The sequence below is a fragment of the Chiroxiphia lanceolata genome, chromosome 6, assembly GCF_009829145.1.
Source record: "Chiroxiphia lanceolata isolate bChiLan1 chromosome 6, bChiLan1.pri, whole genome shotgun sequence".
In the NCBI taxonomy this organism is placed as follows: domain Eukaryota; kingdom Metazoa; phylum Chordata; class Aves; order Passeriformes; family Pipridae; genus Chiroxiphia; species Chiroxiphia lanceolata.
Window position 1 is genome coordinate 11,506,871 of NC_045642.1, and position 14,670 is coordinate 11,521,540.

The 14,670-nt window shown below is 44.2% G+C and overlaps 1 protein-coding gene across 1 annotated transcript in view; it reads right to left on the reverse strand.

Annotated features, from left to right (window-relative positions):
- Positions 1 to 14,338, reverse strand: part of SWAP70 (switching B cell complex subunit SWAP70) — a 39,151-nt gene extending 24,813 nt beyond the window's left edge. Inside the window, exons 1-3 of the mRNA XM_032692141.1 lie at positions 14,139 to 14,338; positions 5,578 to 5,718; positions 17 to 190 (exon numbers count right to left, since the gene is read on the reverse strand). Of these exons, the coding sequence (XP_032548032.1) occupies positions 17 to 190; positions 5,578 to 5,718; positions 14,139 to 14,237 (414 nt within the window). The 5' untranslated portion in view covers positions 14,238 to 14,338. The remainder of the gene's footprint in view (positions 1 to 16; positions 191 to 5,577; positions 5,719 to 14,138) is intronic.
- Between the last annotated feature and the right edge of the window lie 332 nt (positions 14,339 to 14,670).

A 14,670-nucleotide genomic window follows, 5' to 3' on the forward strand; every position in this document is an offset into this window, starting at 1 on the left:
AGTTTTTGTTTCTTACCTCCTCAGGTACAATGATTAAAGGGTATTTGTCCTCTGATAAGAAGTTAAAAATAACCCACACTTTAAATGCATCTTCATCATTAATCAGCAAAGGACTTTTAGAGAGGTTCTTTTTAGCACAGAGAGTCCAGCACATCCTGTTGAATTCAACTTTGTCAAAGTTTCCTTGAACCTAAAAAGAAGAAATTGAACAAGAACAAAAAAGATTGATATGCACGAATGACACAGAATAGCAGACTGACAAAGTTTAACAGGATACAAAAAGCAGCGAGAAAATTCTAGTTTGCAAGAGCCACCAAGGTCCAAAAAGAGCATCATAGCAGCCTAGTCTGACTTTTTGCGTGGAGTCAAATAAGGAATTTCTTCCAGCAAAATTAACATCCAGCCTCCAATTTCTGGTCGTGTTAATAACACCCTGACTTCATGGGAAGGAGGCTACACTGCATTCTGCATTTCCTCTGGCACATTAGCTTTAGCTTCCAAACCATCTTCAGAACTGTCTTAGTTCCAACTGCCCTTCTATTGCACTGAGTTACTGAGATTGTATATAGCAAATCTGGAAACCAGCACAGCCAAAACTACACGTGGATATGCTAAAGGCAATATTGGAACAACAGCTGGGAAAGACCTTTAATATGTTTTTCCACTTCACGATACTCAAACATTACTCTTGTAGGATATTCATAAACATAGAGTCATTTTTTCTCGAATGCTAATCCACTTAAAACCTTCCCCTTTTCTCAGACAAATCTTCACCTCACTGATAATAAAATGCCTCCTGTTTTCATTATCCTTTATTATACCTAGCAACTGTACATACTGATCAGTGAATTATTTGCATATGCAAGAGCTTTAATGTCCTCTGTTTTCTTTCTAAACCCTCATTTATGTTATAGATTAAACTATTTATCCTCTCTCTACAGCTTAGCAACTATATTTCTTTGCCAACATGTAACTGATAAAGGTATGTTTTGTGTTGTAATGGAAGTCCCTTTGAGATTTTGGAAAACATGTCTAAGAAACATATTCTTGTACCTCTTGTGGTAATGGCACCAGTAATGGTCAGTGATATTTTCTTATGACAGGTCAGAGCATGCATCTCAGATGCTTCAAGAACACCAATGCCAACTGTATGATTTCCTATCCACTCTGGTAATAGGTCAGATATAGTGGAGGGTGAGCCACAGTGGCCAAGTCAAACATAGACTAAGGAAGTCACTGAACTGATGTGGGTGGAGGGAAAAAAAAAAAAATACAGAAATAAACTAGAAACCGACCCTATGCCAAGAAGCACTTTACAGAACAGTTTCCAGGCATAAAAGTGAGCCTATGAAAGAAAACCATAGACTTTGCATGCTTGCAGAGCAGGCCACCAACGTCAGTGCTGATGCAAGAGGCCGGCTCCAGGCTAGAACTGTCCTGTGAATGAGGTGCAAGTTGTAGAAGCCACAGCTGCTACAGCTGCTTCAGCATCCATCTTGTTCACACAGGAATCACACAGGAATTATAGAAAGGTTTGGGTTTGAAGGGGACCTTGAAGATCATCTAGTTCCAACCTCCATGCCGTGGGCAGCGACACCTTCCACTAGACCAGGTTACTCAGAGTCTCATCCAACCTGGCCTTGAACATTGCCAGGGATGGGGCATCCACAACTTGTCTGGGCAACCTGTTCCAGTGCCTCACCACCCTCACAGTAAGGAATTTTTTTCCTAATATGTGATCTAAACCTACTCTCTTTCAGTTTGAAGCCATTCCCCTTGTTCTATCTCTACCTACTCTTGCAAATAGTCTTGTCCCATCTTTCCTATAAGTTCCCTTCAGGTGTTGGAAGGCCACAGTTAGGTCACCCCAAAGCCTTCTCTTTTCCAGGCTGAACAATCCCAACTCTCTCAGCCCCTCCTAATATGAGAGGTGCAAGAAACATGGGTCTTGAATGAAACACCAACTAAGTGAACAAACACCCTCTGGAAGAAGGGCTAGAAGCCATGTTTCCTTCTCCTTCCTTGTATTTGTCAGCACTTCATCCCTTGGCTACTCTTGCTTGTGCTTTTTCTGTCTGTCCTCCTCACCCTTCCCAGTGAAGCCTGACTTCTTTTCTAGAACAGCTTCTCCCACCCAGATGATGAGTGGTTCCACCTTGGTAATGTCCTAGTGGTTATGCTACTCCCGAGGAAGACGCCAACAGGCTGGGAAACCTCCTTTCCTACAGCCACCACTCTTGGCAAGTGCTCTAGGCACTGTAAATAAGATGGGATGCCCTCTGAGCAGCTCATGTTTTAAGGCATGGCAGCAATCAGTGACCACAGGGAGACGGGTGGAGAAAGGCACAGGCCCTGGCTGGGCAAGTGCACAGTTCCTGCTGACACAAAAAAGTCAGACTGCACTTGCCTCAAGAACTCGTGTCAGAGCCCAGGTCACCTGTTACTGCCATCAGGACTATGCAGCAGTCAAATAGGAGGTTTCAGAACCATTTTGCCACAGGGGAATAGGTTCTTCTGTGCCACAAGTCCCACTTTAGACATATAAGTCCTTTTTACAGACTTGATTCTGAAAGGGACTTTGTAGAACCCACACGTCATCCAGAGCAGAGGCACTGATTAGGAATTATTCAGGAACAATGATTACATCAGCACACGAGCCCCAGCTTTCCAAAAATATAACAAGCATTGGTAGTGTAACTAGCACTCGTGAAGTTGCCTGGAAGGTTTAGAACAATGTTCTGCTTTGTCTCCCCCCACTACAACTCTCCCTTGCTATAAATAAGGCCTGCTGTAAAATACCACCATTGCTATCATTGAAAAGGAAACATTTTCAACTGGTATTTGAAGATATAGACTGAAAATAACAGAACATGCTAAAATATAGTTATGAAACCAAGGAAAACAAATTATGAAAAGATTATATTGGCAAATGATAGCTCTCTCCTGAAAGAGACACTCACAGAAGAAGGTAAGATGCAAGAAAACTCTAGATACATTTATCTGCTAAGTAACAAGCTGTGTGATACTGGAAATCATCAATTAGGCAATACTAATTATTCAAACTGTTTATTGAAATTCCCTATGTGGATAAAGGAAATTAGTTGCAACCAATTTACCTCATTTAACTACCTTGTCTTTCCTGACAACTGTGTCTTTCTTGACAATTTCTTGGTTCTATATAAAGAGGCTTTAGTGCAGAGTAACACACAGCATAAGCCAGCACCAAAAAACATAAAAAGCTACAACTGCATTTAAGAGTACAACAGGAGTTATTTCCAAAGGTTACAAAGTCCTCCCAATAAAATTTGTAAGTCATGGTTACATAGTTTTAAAAGAGTTCTAAGAATTCATTATTTAAACACTTTAAGAATATCTTAAAGCAAAATATCTTGACATCAAAAAAATCTCTCTTAAGCAGGTGGCTCTTACTCAAATCAATTAATTTACCACAAGATGTCTGACTGAAAATTGAGAGGACTTCCTGTGTATTTGGTGCAAACATCACCCCAGCTAAAAGAACAGATTACGCCTTGGAAGAATGAAGAAAGAAGGAGTTTCTTGTGTGCTTTTTTTGCTTGTTTGTTATAAACAAAGGAGACATGCTGTGAACCAGTGACTTCATCCCACTGCATGATGTTTTCTGGCACTGATGTAAAGTCATCTCTAAAAGAAGAGATGTCATAGTCAAGATTTTTCCCATCCAAAAAGACAGCCTTCTGTCAAAACAACCTCACTAATTCTTAATAGTATATATCTAAACTGTTTACAAGCATTTAGCCAGGATTAAATAACATGAAGTTGCAGGTAATTTAATCCTGTTCCTTAACGTTTTCATCCTTCAAGATAATGGCACGGGTTTATCAGGCCATCATTGGAGGCCTAATCAGTGTCTGATTAAAACAACACAAGAAGCTATATGCAGTCATGCTCTTTCCTTTCATGAGAAAGCAAGGTAGCTTGTCCTTTCTTTTTACCAGGGAGTAAGAAGGTGCCCCGGGGTAGCACTGCAAATTCTCACCTACTTGCTTATATAGGCAGGTCTGTTGTTTTCAAATTAAAATGTTATTTACATGCAATTGCTCCTCATTTCCTTAACTATTTTTCCTATAAACACCCTTTAACAATAAAGCACTTTTATATTTGAAAAAGCCTTCCATATCTCTTTTTCTTTTTTAACCTAATGACTTGCTACTGCCTACTAACAGTATAAACCAACCGTGCTTCAGCCTTTCCCACTGTAATCTTTTGGTCAAAATAAATTAAGGCCTTTTCTTTTTTCACAGAATTTTTATCTAAACTGCTTGCTCTCTGTTGAACCTTACGGGAGCTCAGACTGCCAACATGAAGCAGAAATGAGATCACAACTTCTTAGGGACATAGCAAGTCTTCAGCATGTCTCAAGACATTAATCTGGTACCTTTCTGTGTATTAATGGCCAACAACTCCCACACATCAAACAGGACACTCTTGGGGCGTCTCTCATACTCTCTGGGTACAAGAGAAACACAGACTAGAGAGGCAGAGGAGCTGATAAGTAAGTCTTAGATAGATATGCTTCTACTACTTCCAAGCTGCCAGACTGCATTATATACATATATCACATTTTTCGCCAGTATTACACATAGAGTAAAGAAGGAGTAAAATTCAGCAAATCAGGCTAAGGAGTTTCCATCATCTGCAATTGTTGCTTTGGGCTTTTCGACAGTGTGTCAGTTCAGGACTTTTTAGCATAATAAAAGAAAGCAAACAGCTCCACATCTCTGCAGCCACAACATCAAAGCTTGAGGGTTTCTGGGCTTGACCCCAAGTGTATGAGAAACCAGTGGTATTGAAGCTCATATTAGCACTATCATGTGGGTTGCTTTTTACTGTCCAGTGCAGTAACTCAACATTAGCTCTCAGAAAAAGAGCAGGAAGATAGTTGCTTGGGGTTTTTTAACTTTCAAACCCCGTGACTACCTCTCTTAGAACACGATGGAGAGGAGAGCAGGGGAAACCCTGCTGGCTTTACAGTAGGGTTTCCCCCAAAACAAGGCACAGTAGAAGAGTGAAGAGTGCTTAGACATGAAAGGAAAGAACTTGCAAGACAAAACTTAACAACACTGCCTGATGTCACCCACTGTCACTTATCTGAAAGGATGTACTTATTAGAATACCTTGTGAAGAACATTGAAGATATTTTTGCCCTTTTTGTCTGCAAAGGAGTCTATGACAACATTCTGTTGTAGCTGTAGCATAAAGTAGGACAATCTACAGCTCCAAGACCCTTTCTGATAAATTCAAGCTGAAGTGCTTTACTGATATGAACACAGTTCTGCATGAACACAGCTTAGACAAGGGCCAGATGTAACAGGAAACAGAAACCAAGGAGAGAAGAAAGAAGTAGAAAACAGTGCACCCTTCCATTTTTAGGCACAGGCTCTCCAGAGTACCCACTCTATCATGACCCCATACAGATACACTCACCACCAGTGCCTTCACACCAGCACGCTTCCTGCACACACCAGTTTACTGCAAAGACACTCCAATAACAACAACTGATAAAAGAAAAAACAACAACAAGAATTCAAAACTTACCTTTTCCAAGATGAATTTGTTCAGGTAAGGCATGTAACCCTGGTTGGAAACTGGCCCTTCATCATCGTCCCTAAAGTGCTCTTCCAAGGCCACCGGGTCATGGGGGACATTTAACACTGTACACAAGTTGTGAGAAAGGACCTATGGACAGAAGAGAAAACAGTGACACTGCTGTCAGCCTTAACCACGAGCAAAGTGACACTTTGATGTCAGCACAAGTTCTGCTCCATGAATTTTTGTCAAAAAACAAAACATAACTAAAACAATGGATTCAGTGGCTTCAGACAGTTGCACGTTTCCAGAAGCAGAGCGAGCACAGAGAGGTCCAGTCCTACAGCACTGCAAAGGCAGCTACAGAAGCTCCCCTTTGTACACATATACCCATGTGGCTGAAAACCAGGAGAGGCATGCAGAAACACTGGAGCAATACTTACAGAGTGAAATCAGATAGCTATGGAAAACAACCACAAACACCTAGCCTTTGAAATTATAAATATTTATATCTACTGCAAACAGAGAAAACAACTCAATATGTGCCTTTAGTTTACAAAGATGTGACACTCAGATTAAAGCATTAACTGTGGATTTCTCTCATCTGCTTTTGGGCTGCTTCTCAACATTCACCCCACGTTTCAGCTGGCAAATGAAAAGTAATGTTACAGAAAGGGGAAGGGTTTAGCCGAGCTTCTCAAATTTTTATTTTAAAAAGGTATTTGCATGAATTATATCAAGAGCATAACAGCCACCAGCACTCGTGTCTGTTATTCAGAAATGACCTTCAAGAAGAGACTACACACTTGACTAATTTTAAGGAAGTGCTGAGTTACTGAAAACTAATTGGTAGCCGACACACCTCAACTTCTTCAGCTTGAGCTGAGCTTTGCACACTCAAACCAACACCTCAGTGCCAACAGGAAGGCAGAGCTTGGGCAGCAGCAACTCGTGTGCCACTGGCACTTTCCCCAGAAAAGGCAAAGCACCATCCCTTTTGTTGTTCACACTGCCTGGAATCAGGTCAGTCCTGCCCACCATGTCTTAAGCACCCTGTCACTGGGAAGCCCTCTCCCTTGGCATGATGCAGAGCTGAGCCTCTGAAGACCATGTACCAGCTACATGAACTGGGTGAAGGATTTAACTTCACATGCCCTGGAATGGTCTGCATGGAAAAAAACGTACCAAAGGCAAAAAATAAAGGTAAAACAAAATTAAGCAGAAGTAAAACAGATCACATCTTTTGAAAAGGTGTGCTGCTGGTGGTATTATTTTTTTTAAATCAACAACTACATGGAACAGACTGCAACTGAATTTTGGCATGTGTTTTAGTCTTTCATAAAATTAAAAACAAACAAATAAAAAACCAAACAAAACCCACCAAAAACCAGACCCAAATGATGCAAATAGAAAGCAGTAAAAAAATGTGCAGAAAATTTATAAGCATGTCTGTTTAGGTGAGGAGACATAGAGTGGTCAAGATGGAGTTAGCTGCAAAACAAGAAGTGAAAGTCTGAAGTTCTCAAAGCCTAGGAAATCAAACCAATGCTACACACTTAAAATGTCTGGGCTTTCCCCCACCCACCTCCCTCCTCCCCCCAAAAAAGTACACTTACTTTTGTTATGTATGATAAGGAGATATGCAGAATCTAAGTTAGTTAGCAGAAAATTCTACAAGGATAGCGCAAAATGCATGACTAGATCAGAGGAGAATTCCTCTCTATATACGTCCAAAGTTAAACTTTCTTTTAGAAGAATAGACATTTCCATGAGAAACACATATTTTCAAGGATGAATGCTAGCACTAAAGCATTGGAGTTAATGAGGTGTAAAAGTTTAAAACCACTTAAAACAACAGCATCAGCCATACTACAACAAAAGTTGTATTTCAGAAAGCAGCGAAATAGCATTTAGAAGTCATCACATTTCACACTACCCTTCATCAACAGTGTATTTTCCTTCAATCTATCCTTATTTCTAACCACCACATCAAATCAAGTATTTGAGTCCATGTGATTTACATATAGGTTGGGAGAACATACTATCATGTGTGTCTCCCCCTTCTATTTAAGGCTTCTGTTGTTATTTATAGAAGCCTGAGGGATTCTTGAATTTCTGAGAGATAGAGATGAACACCATTTCCCAACCACACTGTAGTTGCTAGTACTATAACAAAAAAACCCACTCCGCTAATAAAAATATCCTAAAAGCATAACTCGTTTAAGTTTGCTACCAAAGTAAACGAAAAGTCTCAATAAAATACTTTCTTATCACGTCCTTTCTATCTATTTCTCTTCCCCTTTTTTCAGCCTGCTTGCTGTGCTTGGACTGTCAGAAACCTAGGTGGTTTCCACATTAAGCAAGCAATTTACCAGGAAAGAATTCCACTTTCAACGATTTTCTAATATCTGCCTTATCTGCGATCTCTCCTGTGCCCAGTGCTCTCTTTTCATGGCTGAGGAAATTCCTCGGTGCCTGCCAAAGCCTGCTGTTCTCCAACGGGGCCAAGCGCCAGCTGAATTCTTCAGTTGCAGGGTAAGCCTGAAAAATTCTGCACTGAGGTCTCGTTTTGTTTTGGTTTGTTCTCTCAAAACACATTATCTGGACCATAAGATACTCTATTCTAATGAACAACTTAAAAAAACCCCAAACTAGATGAGCACTAGATTTACTGGGGTACAAAAAATCGCCTTGTCTTGCAGAAACACCATGAAGAAGTTTTCCACCACTAAGGATTATTTCCCCCCCTCACCATGCCCACAGGGTTGCTAGGCAGCTTTTTCTTTCCTCACTTACTATGCTCTGGATGCCACATTTAACAATCTACCTTCATGCCAGAGCCAACTCCTACCCCAGCCCAGGGGTTCATCTCTGTGCTGCAGCACATGGGTACAGAGGGGGTCCCCAAACTGGAGTCCATGAGACAGCACAAGCAGCCTGCACACAGTTCATGACACCAGTGTACTCCAGGTGCCATTCCTTCATTTTCCCTGAGAAGTTTTGTAACAAAGATGCCTGGTGGCATCCCATCTTTCCCCAGGGAACACTGAAGGTGTTCTGCTCTAAATACAAATATCCAGATGAAACACGCCAGCTGAACACCAAAGGTCATCACAGACTTTGGATTTACTTTATTTATGGCCCATTTCATGTTGCTCTACATTCAGCTCTACTCTGCCATAGCTGCTCCCCTCTGAGCTCCTGTTTTCCAAAACTTCAGCACGCGTTGAATTGTTACCATCTGAGTAGTTCCATTTAACCATGTTTGTAAAAGTGACCTGTGTTTCTACAGGGAATGGGAAGATCTGCTGGACAACTTATTGCTCGGCAACAAAAATTTGGCCCAGATGACAGCAGGAGCATTACCAGGGCAGACTAGTCCTGCAGCGTCTATTGTCGGCTTCTTCGGTGTTTTTTTTGTTTTTCTTTTCCATCTGTCAAGGGGGTCTTCTCCTCCCCCGTCTCTTTTTCAGATTTTAAAATGTTGGCATCACAGATCCCGACAGCTCCATTCAGAGGCTTTGTGTGAATTCATTCCAAGACATTCTTGGCTCATCTCTCTCTGACATCCATGTCAGCAGCCAGCCAGCCAAAATAAGGCTACTCACAAGTGCTTTCCCTTTTCCTTTTATGACCAGTTTAAAATAGCATCGTATATGCCCCTTGTCAGAGTCTTATTATTTAGCACGGGAGTTAGTGCAACAACCTCTTTCCCAGTCACATGAGTGTATTCCAGCCCAGCCTCCACCAGCTCAGGTTCACCCACATCACCTCTCCATTCCTGCTTTTGCTCCCTTCGCCCTTTGGGCACTCACAGACCCCTTGTCATAATTTCCAACAGGCTCACTCTCCCTCTTGCCAACATTACCAGCGTGCCCCCTTTGGCCCCCAGACACATACTGGTGCCAGCCTGCATCTGTCCAGTTGCCAAGGGAATTGCCTTTCTGTCCTGCAGTTCCCAGACCTTAGGAAAAGCTCTTTGTAAACATACTCTGAGTACTGCACCCTTCTTCTACATCTCCCCTGAAACCAGTGAACAAAACAGAATCACAGAATCCATTAGGCTGGAAAAGACCTCTGAGATCATCAAGTCCAATCTTTGACTGAACACCACCATGGTACCAAGTGCCATGTCCAGTCTTTCCTTAAACACCTCCAGGGACAGTGACACCACCACCTCCCTGGGCAGTCCTTTCCAATGTCTGATCACCCGTTCTGTGAAGAAATTCCTCCTGATGTCCAACCTAAACCTCCCACGGCGCAGTTTAAGCTCTCGCCCTGTTGTTGGTTCCCTGGGAGAAGAGACCGACCCCCACTTGCTACAACCTCCTCTCAGGTAGTTGTAGAGAGCAATAAGGTCTCCCTCAGTCTCTTTTCCTCCAGGCTGAACACCCCCAGCTCCCTCAGCTGCTCCTCGTTGGACATGCATTCCAGACCCTTCACCAGCTTCGTTGCCCTTCTCTGGACTCACTCCAGCACCTCAATGCCCTTCCTGAATTGAGGGGCCCAGAACTGGACACAGGACTCGAGATGTGGCCTCACCAGTACAGGGGAAGAATCACTTCCCTAGTCCTGCTGGCCACACTATTTTTGATACAGGCCGGGATGCCATTGGTCGTCTTGGCCACCTGGGCACACTGCTGGCTCAAGGACAAAGATTAACCAGGACCGTTTTTCCACTGAGAGCTGCTCCCCTTAAGCACAGTCTCATGGCCCCATCATTTCCTAACGCCCCCTGTTTTGGTCTACAAGTTGCCTTGGTTTGCCACCTCCTGTGGAAGAGGAGCATCCCTCCTCTCACACTTCACCAACACGATTCCTCATGGAATTCCTCACACAAACACTTCTGAGCCCAGTTAAGAGCACGAGAGTACGACTCTCTCATAGTGAGTCACAGTGACTAATTTCCTACCACCCTTCACTGCTGCACAAAGCCAATTGTCCAGCCTGGGTCCTGCCCACTCGTCACAGGCTCTCACCCCTGCCACTGCCTTGCTACATTGTTCGAGGTCTTCCTCTCCCTTCGGACCATCCCTCTCACCCCTGATTACACCCCTCTTCCTCTTCCCACCGGCCACTGACTTCACATTTAGTAGGAAGGCAAAACAAAGATAAGAGGTATAATAACCCTATAAACACCCCAGATATGAGAAAAGACCGGTTTAAATTTTCTAAGCCTAATGACTAATTTTGGTCACCCATACATTACGGGCCCAAATGAGACAGTATTTTCACAAGTGGCTCACCATCCACATTCTGTAGGTATCACACCAGGAATCCAAGACCCTAGGACTTAGAAAATCCACCCCAATGTAGCACATAAAACAAATAAATTCACTTCCTAAGCAGAGACGAGCCACAAAGCAACATACAAAGAGCTTTCCAGAGAGAGTGTAAAAACTAATTGATGTGTATTCTTTCCAAGACTCGATCACAAACACAAAAACTACAAGCAGTTTTGCTGGCTGTCAAGTGCAACTATATTTAAAATCACAGTGTTTCAAGACCCAGATGAAAAGAGGATTTAATGTTGGCACATTACAGAAACTTTAAAAAAAAGTCAGTTTTAAAACTGCAGATTGCAGATGAAATTGGATTTAAATATAGGAGAGGAAGTATTGGCATGTAGCTCATGCTCAAACCACAGCAGCAGCTGTACCTGCATACACAGAACTGACACTTGAGCCTTGCTGTATCAGTGTCTGAATGTGCTGAAACACAGTGACAAAATAATGACTGTGTCCAGATTTAAAGCTGTAATTTAAGAACAGAATACACAAATGTTTCTGCTGGTGTAGATAAAGGGCTAAGACCTGCAGCCAGCATAACAGTAGAATTTCTGAAGATTACAGATCAAAAAAAGTAAAAAAAAAATAAATAAAAATCAGTGCATACTGGAAGAAGACAATATTCAAAATTACACAAAGGATGATTTGACTGTCCCTTCTCTCAGCAGCTCAGAACACATACAAAAGATACAAATGGATAAAAGACATCTTATTAAATCCTTAATATTCCAAGCAAGTCCTAGTTTTTCCTCCAAGCATTTGCTGTTTCTCCAGACCCAACTGACTCACCTCCATACCTTTGCTCCAGACGCATTAAAAACAAATGTGTGATGCAAACCCTTCATGGTAGGGCCTTAGCTACATAACACACACACACTTATTCTTCTCATAGTATTTAAAGAAAATTATCTATTTTAATGGAAGGCTCAAAGATCACTTCTAGGCAGAGTAACTAGAAATCACTGTCTTTAACAGTGAAACCTGTTATACTTAGGAACGTCTGTGCAACATGTGGCAACACCTTATACTGGATTACACAAACCAAAGATTCATTGTCAGTAAGTTTTGTGACTGAGAAGGGAAGAGTTCAGCAGGCTACAACACTACCATTCTCAGAAAAAAATATGATTTTATTATATTTTTAAAAAAAACGAGTTCCACTAAATTATTAAACATATTTTCCTAATGCCACAGATCTCTACTAACCTCTTTATCGCCAAGCACCATCTCTCCATTTTACGAGAGTGCTTATCTTCCTCGTGGTAAAGTGGATGAGAAATACTTTATTGTGAAACACCCTCTTAGTACAACGTAGACCTACCTCAATCAGATAGAAGCTTCTCTTTGCTGTCCTGCCTGCCCTTCCCAACACATCCATGTTGGAAACATATCCAACACATCCATGTGGGGCTGCTGCCATCATGCACACCTTTTCTCCCAAGCAGGACTATCAGTTTGACACCACATTCATCATTTGCCACAAAAAGTCTATGGAAGAACAACCCCTTCCTGCGTCTCCTGAAAACTAATTCTTGGTGGCCAAAGGCGAAGGCAGCAGCCTCACTTCAGACTTGTTTCTGCACTCCCAGATCCTCCACTTGACACTTCCCTCAGGAGCCTTGATATCACAGACAGAACTGCACAGACACATAGAGACCCACTTTTTTTTCATCCCTTCTCTCTCACAGGCAGATGGAAATACCAAAACTGTCCAGGAAGATGTCTGATAGGTAACAAGGACACAGGTTTAATTTCCATCTCCTTTTCACTTTTTTACCTTTTTTTAAACACAAGCATTTGTAGACATGGGGCTGTAGTGAGACAGCAGAGCACAACACTGCGCTTCAGTTTGGAAACACAACTGCTGCTTTAGTCCACCTGGGCCAGTCAGTGATCTTAGAGGAGAAGCAGCAGAACCAGCCCACCAGCATTCTGGCTGCTTCCTTAGCCATTTCATTCAGCCCAGCACCTGCGGACCACGTTGCAGCTTTCCCACCAGCCAGCACAGCATGCTGCAGACACACTCCCAGGTGAGTGCACTGAGCACACGTATCGCGTCCGTGCACACAAGGTGTGGAAGACAGCGTGACAGGAAAACAGGATTCCTTTAAAAAGCAGGACAATGAAAAAAAAAAATCCTCTCTGCAACCTGCTTCAGTTAGTCCTGTAACACTGCTACACAAATACTTTCACAACACCACCTGTAAAAGATTTGGGACCTGCACACGTTTGCAGCCTGAGCTCAGTCAGGTCTGGCCTCTCGCCTGACTCCTGCCCCGCAGTCACTTCTGGCCAAGTTCAGCTCTATCTCACGGCCCGATCGCCCCGAGAGAAGAAAAGGAGAAGAGGAACAGGCTTCTTGCAGAATGCTGCCTGTTCTGGACACTCATTACATAATTCTAAAAACAAAGTTCATTAGCTACCAGCCACACTTGGAAATGCCGCCCACAGCACGGCCACTCACAGAGTTAATCTCACGAAAGGCGCCAACTTCGGCTAGTTGCTGTGTCCCACACAACCCCAGCACTCAGTACAAGGACCCACAGTCCCAAATGTCAACAGGTGTTGCGTTCTTATCCAAAATATTTATTTAGCCAGATTCCTGCTATTATTCCCAGGCCAAGATGGTCCCATAAAGCAGGGCCAAGACGGGACTGGATTCAGCGAGCTGCCTGAGAGCTCTTTTAAGAGCACAAACACTACTTCAGCGTATAAGCTAAGGAAAGAATGGCACAGTTGGAGCCTCTTGACTAATTCTCCTGTTTATATCCAAATAAGAGGGCACTGTGGAACCTCGTCCTCCCCTTGGCAAGCTGTGAATTTCACTTGGACGCAGCCAACCCCTATAGATGGGACCTTGTGGCTACCCCACAAAAGATTTTGGCCAGAAAGGGTACCAAGGACATGTGGCTGAAAGCGGACCAGAAGCACAACAAGGGTTTGTGCAGTGACATCTCGGGGAGGACGAAGCGCTTGCCTGGGCTGAATGAAAATCAGCCTGCTCGGGCTCCAGGGGGGATCCGGGCCAGCCTCCGGCGGGACAGGGGCGCGGGGACAGGCGATGCCGGGGGATGAAGCACAGCCCGGGTGGGGAAAACGCAACGTCCAGCCCGAAGGGAGCTCTGAAAGCGGGTGCCCGTGCCCAGCCCGGGCAGGTCCCAGCCCCGCGCCCCCAAGTCGCTGTGCGGGCCCTCGGTGGGGACACCCCGGGCCGTGTCACGGCCCCTCGCACCCCATCGGGCCCCGGCCCCGCGTCCCCCGGGATCGCCACCCCGCGCTTGCCTTCAGCTGGGACTTGGAGACCTTGCCGCTGCGGTCGAGGTCGAGGGCGGTGAAGGCGTGCCAGATGGACTTGAGCAGCTCCTCCTTGAGCCCCACCATGGCCGGCCCGCTCCCAGCGCCGCTCCCAGCGCCGCTCTGCCCTCGCCTCCGCCGGCCCCGCCGCGCCCGCCCCGGGGGCGGGTGCCCGGCCCTGCCCGGCCCTGCCCGGCCCCGAAGGCGCCGCCCCGGGAGCCGTGTCCCGCCCTGGCGGCCCAGCCCGGGGCCGGGGCCGAGGGAGCCCCCAGGGGTCTCGCCCTGAGCTCCTCGAGGTCCGCATCGCCCTCGAACTGCACACCCGCCCTTCTTCTCAGTTTCTTTTCCTCGGGCTCACTGCTCTCCAAATCTGTCTTTGCTGTTGCAGTCCTGCCTTGTTTTCTCATTAGGAAATTGAGGAGATACACACAGTTAATGAACAATTTTGAATTTTGTCCTTTGCTGTGTGTTGTCCTTCTCAGTTTTTCCGATGTCGTGCTGTGACGCGTGTGAATAAATT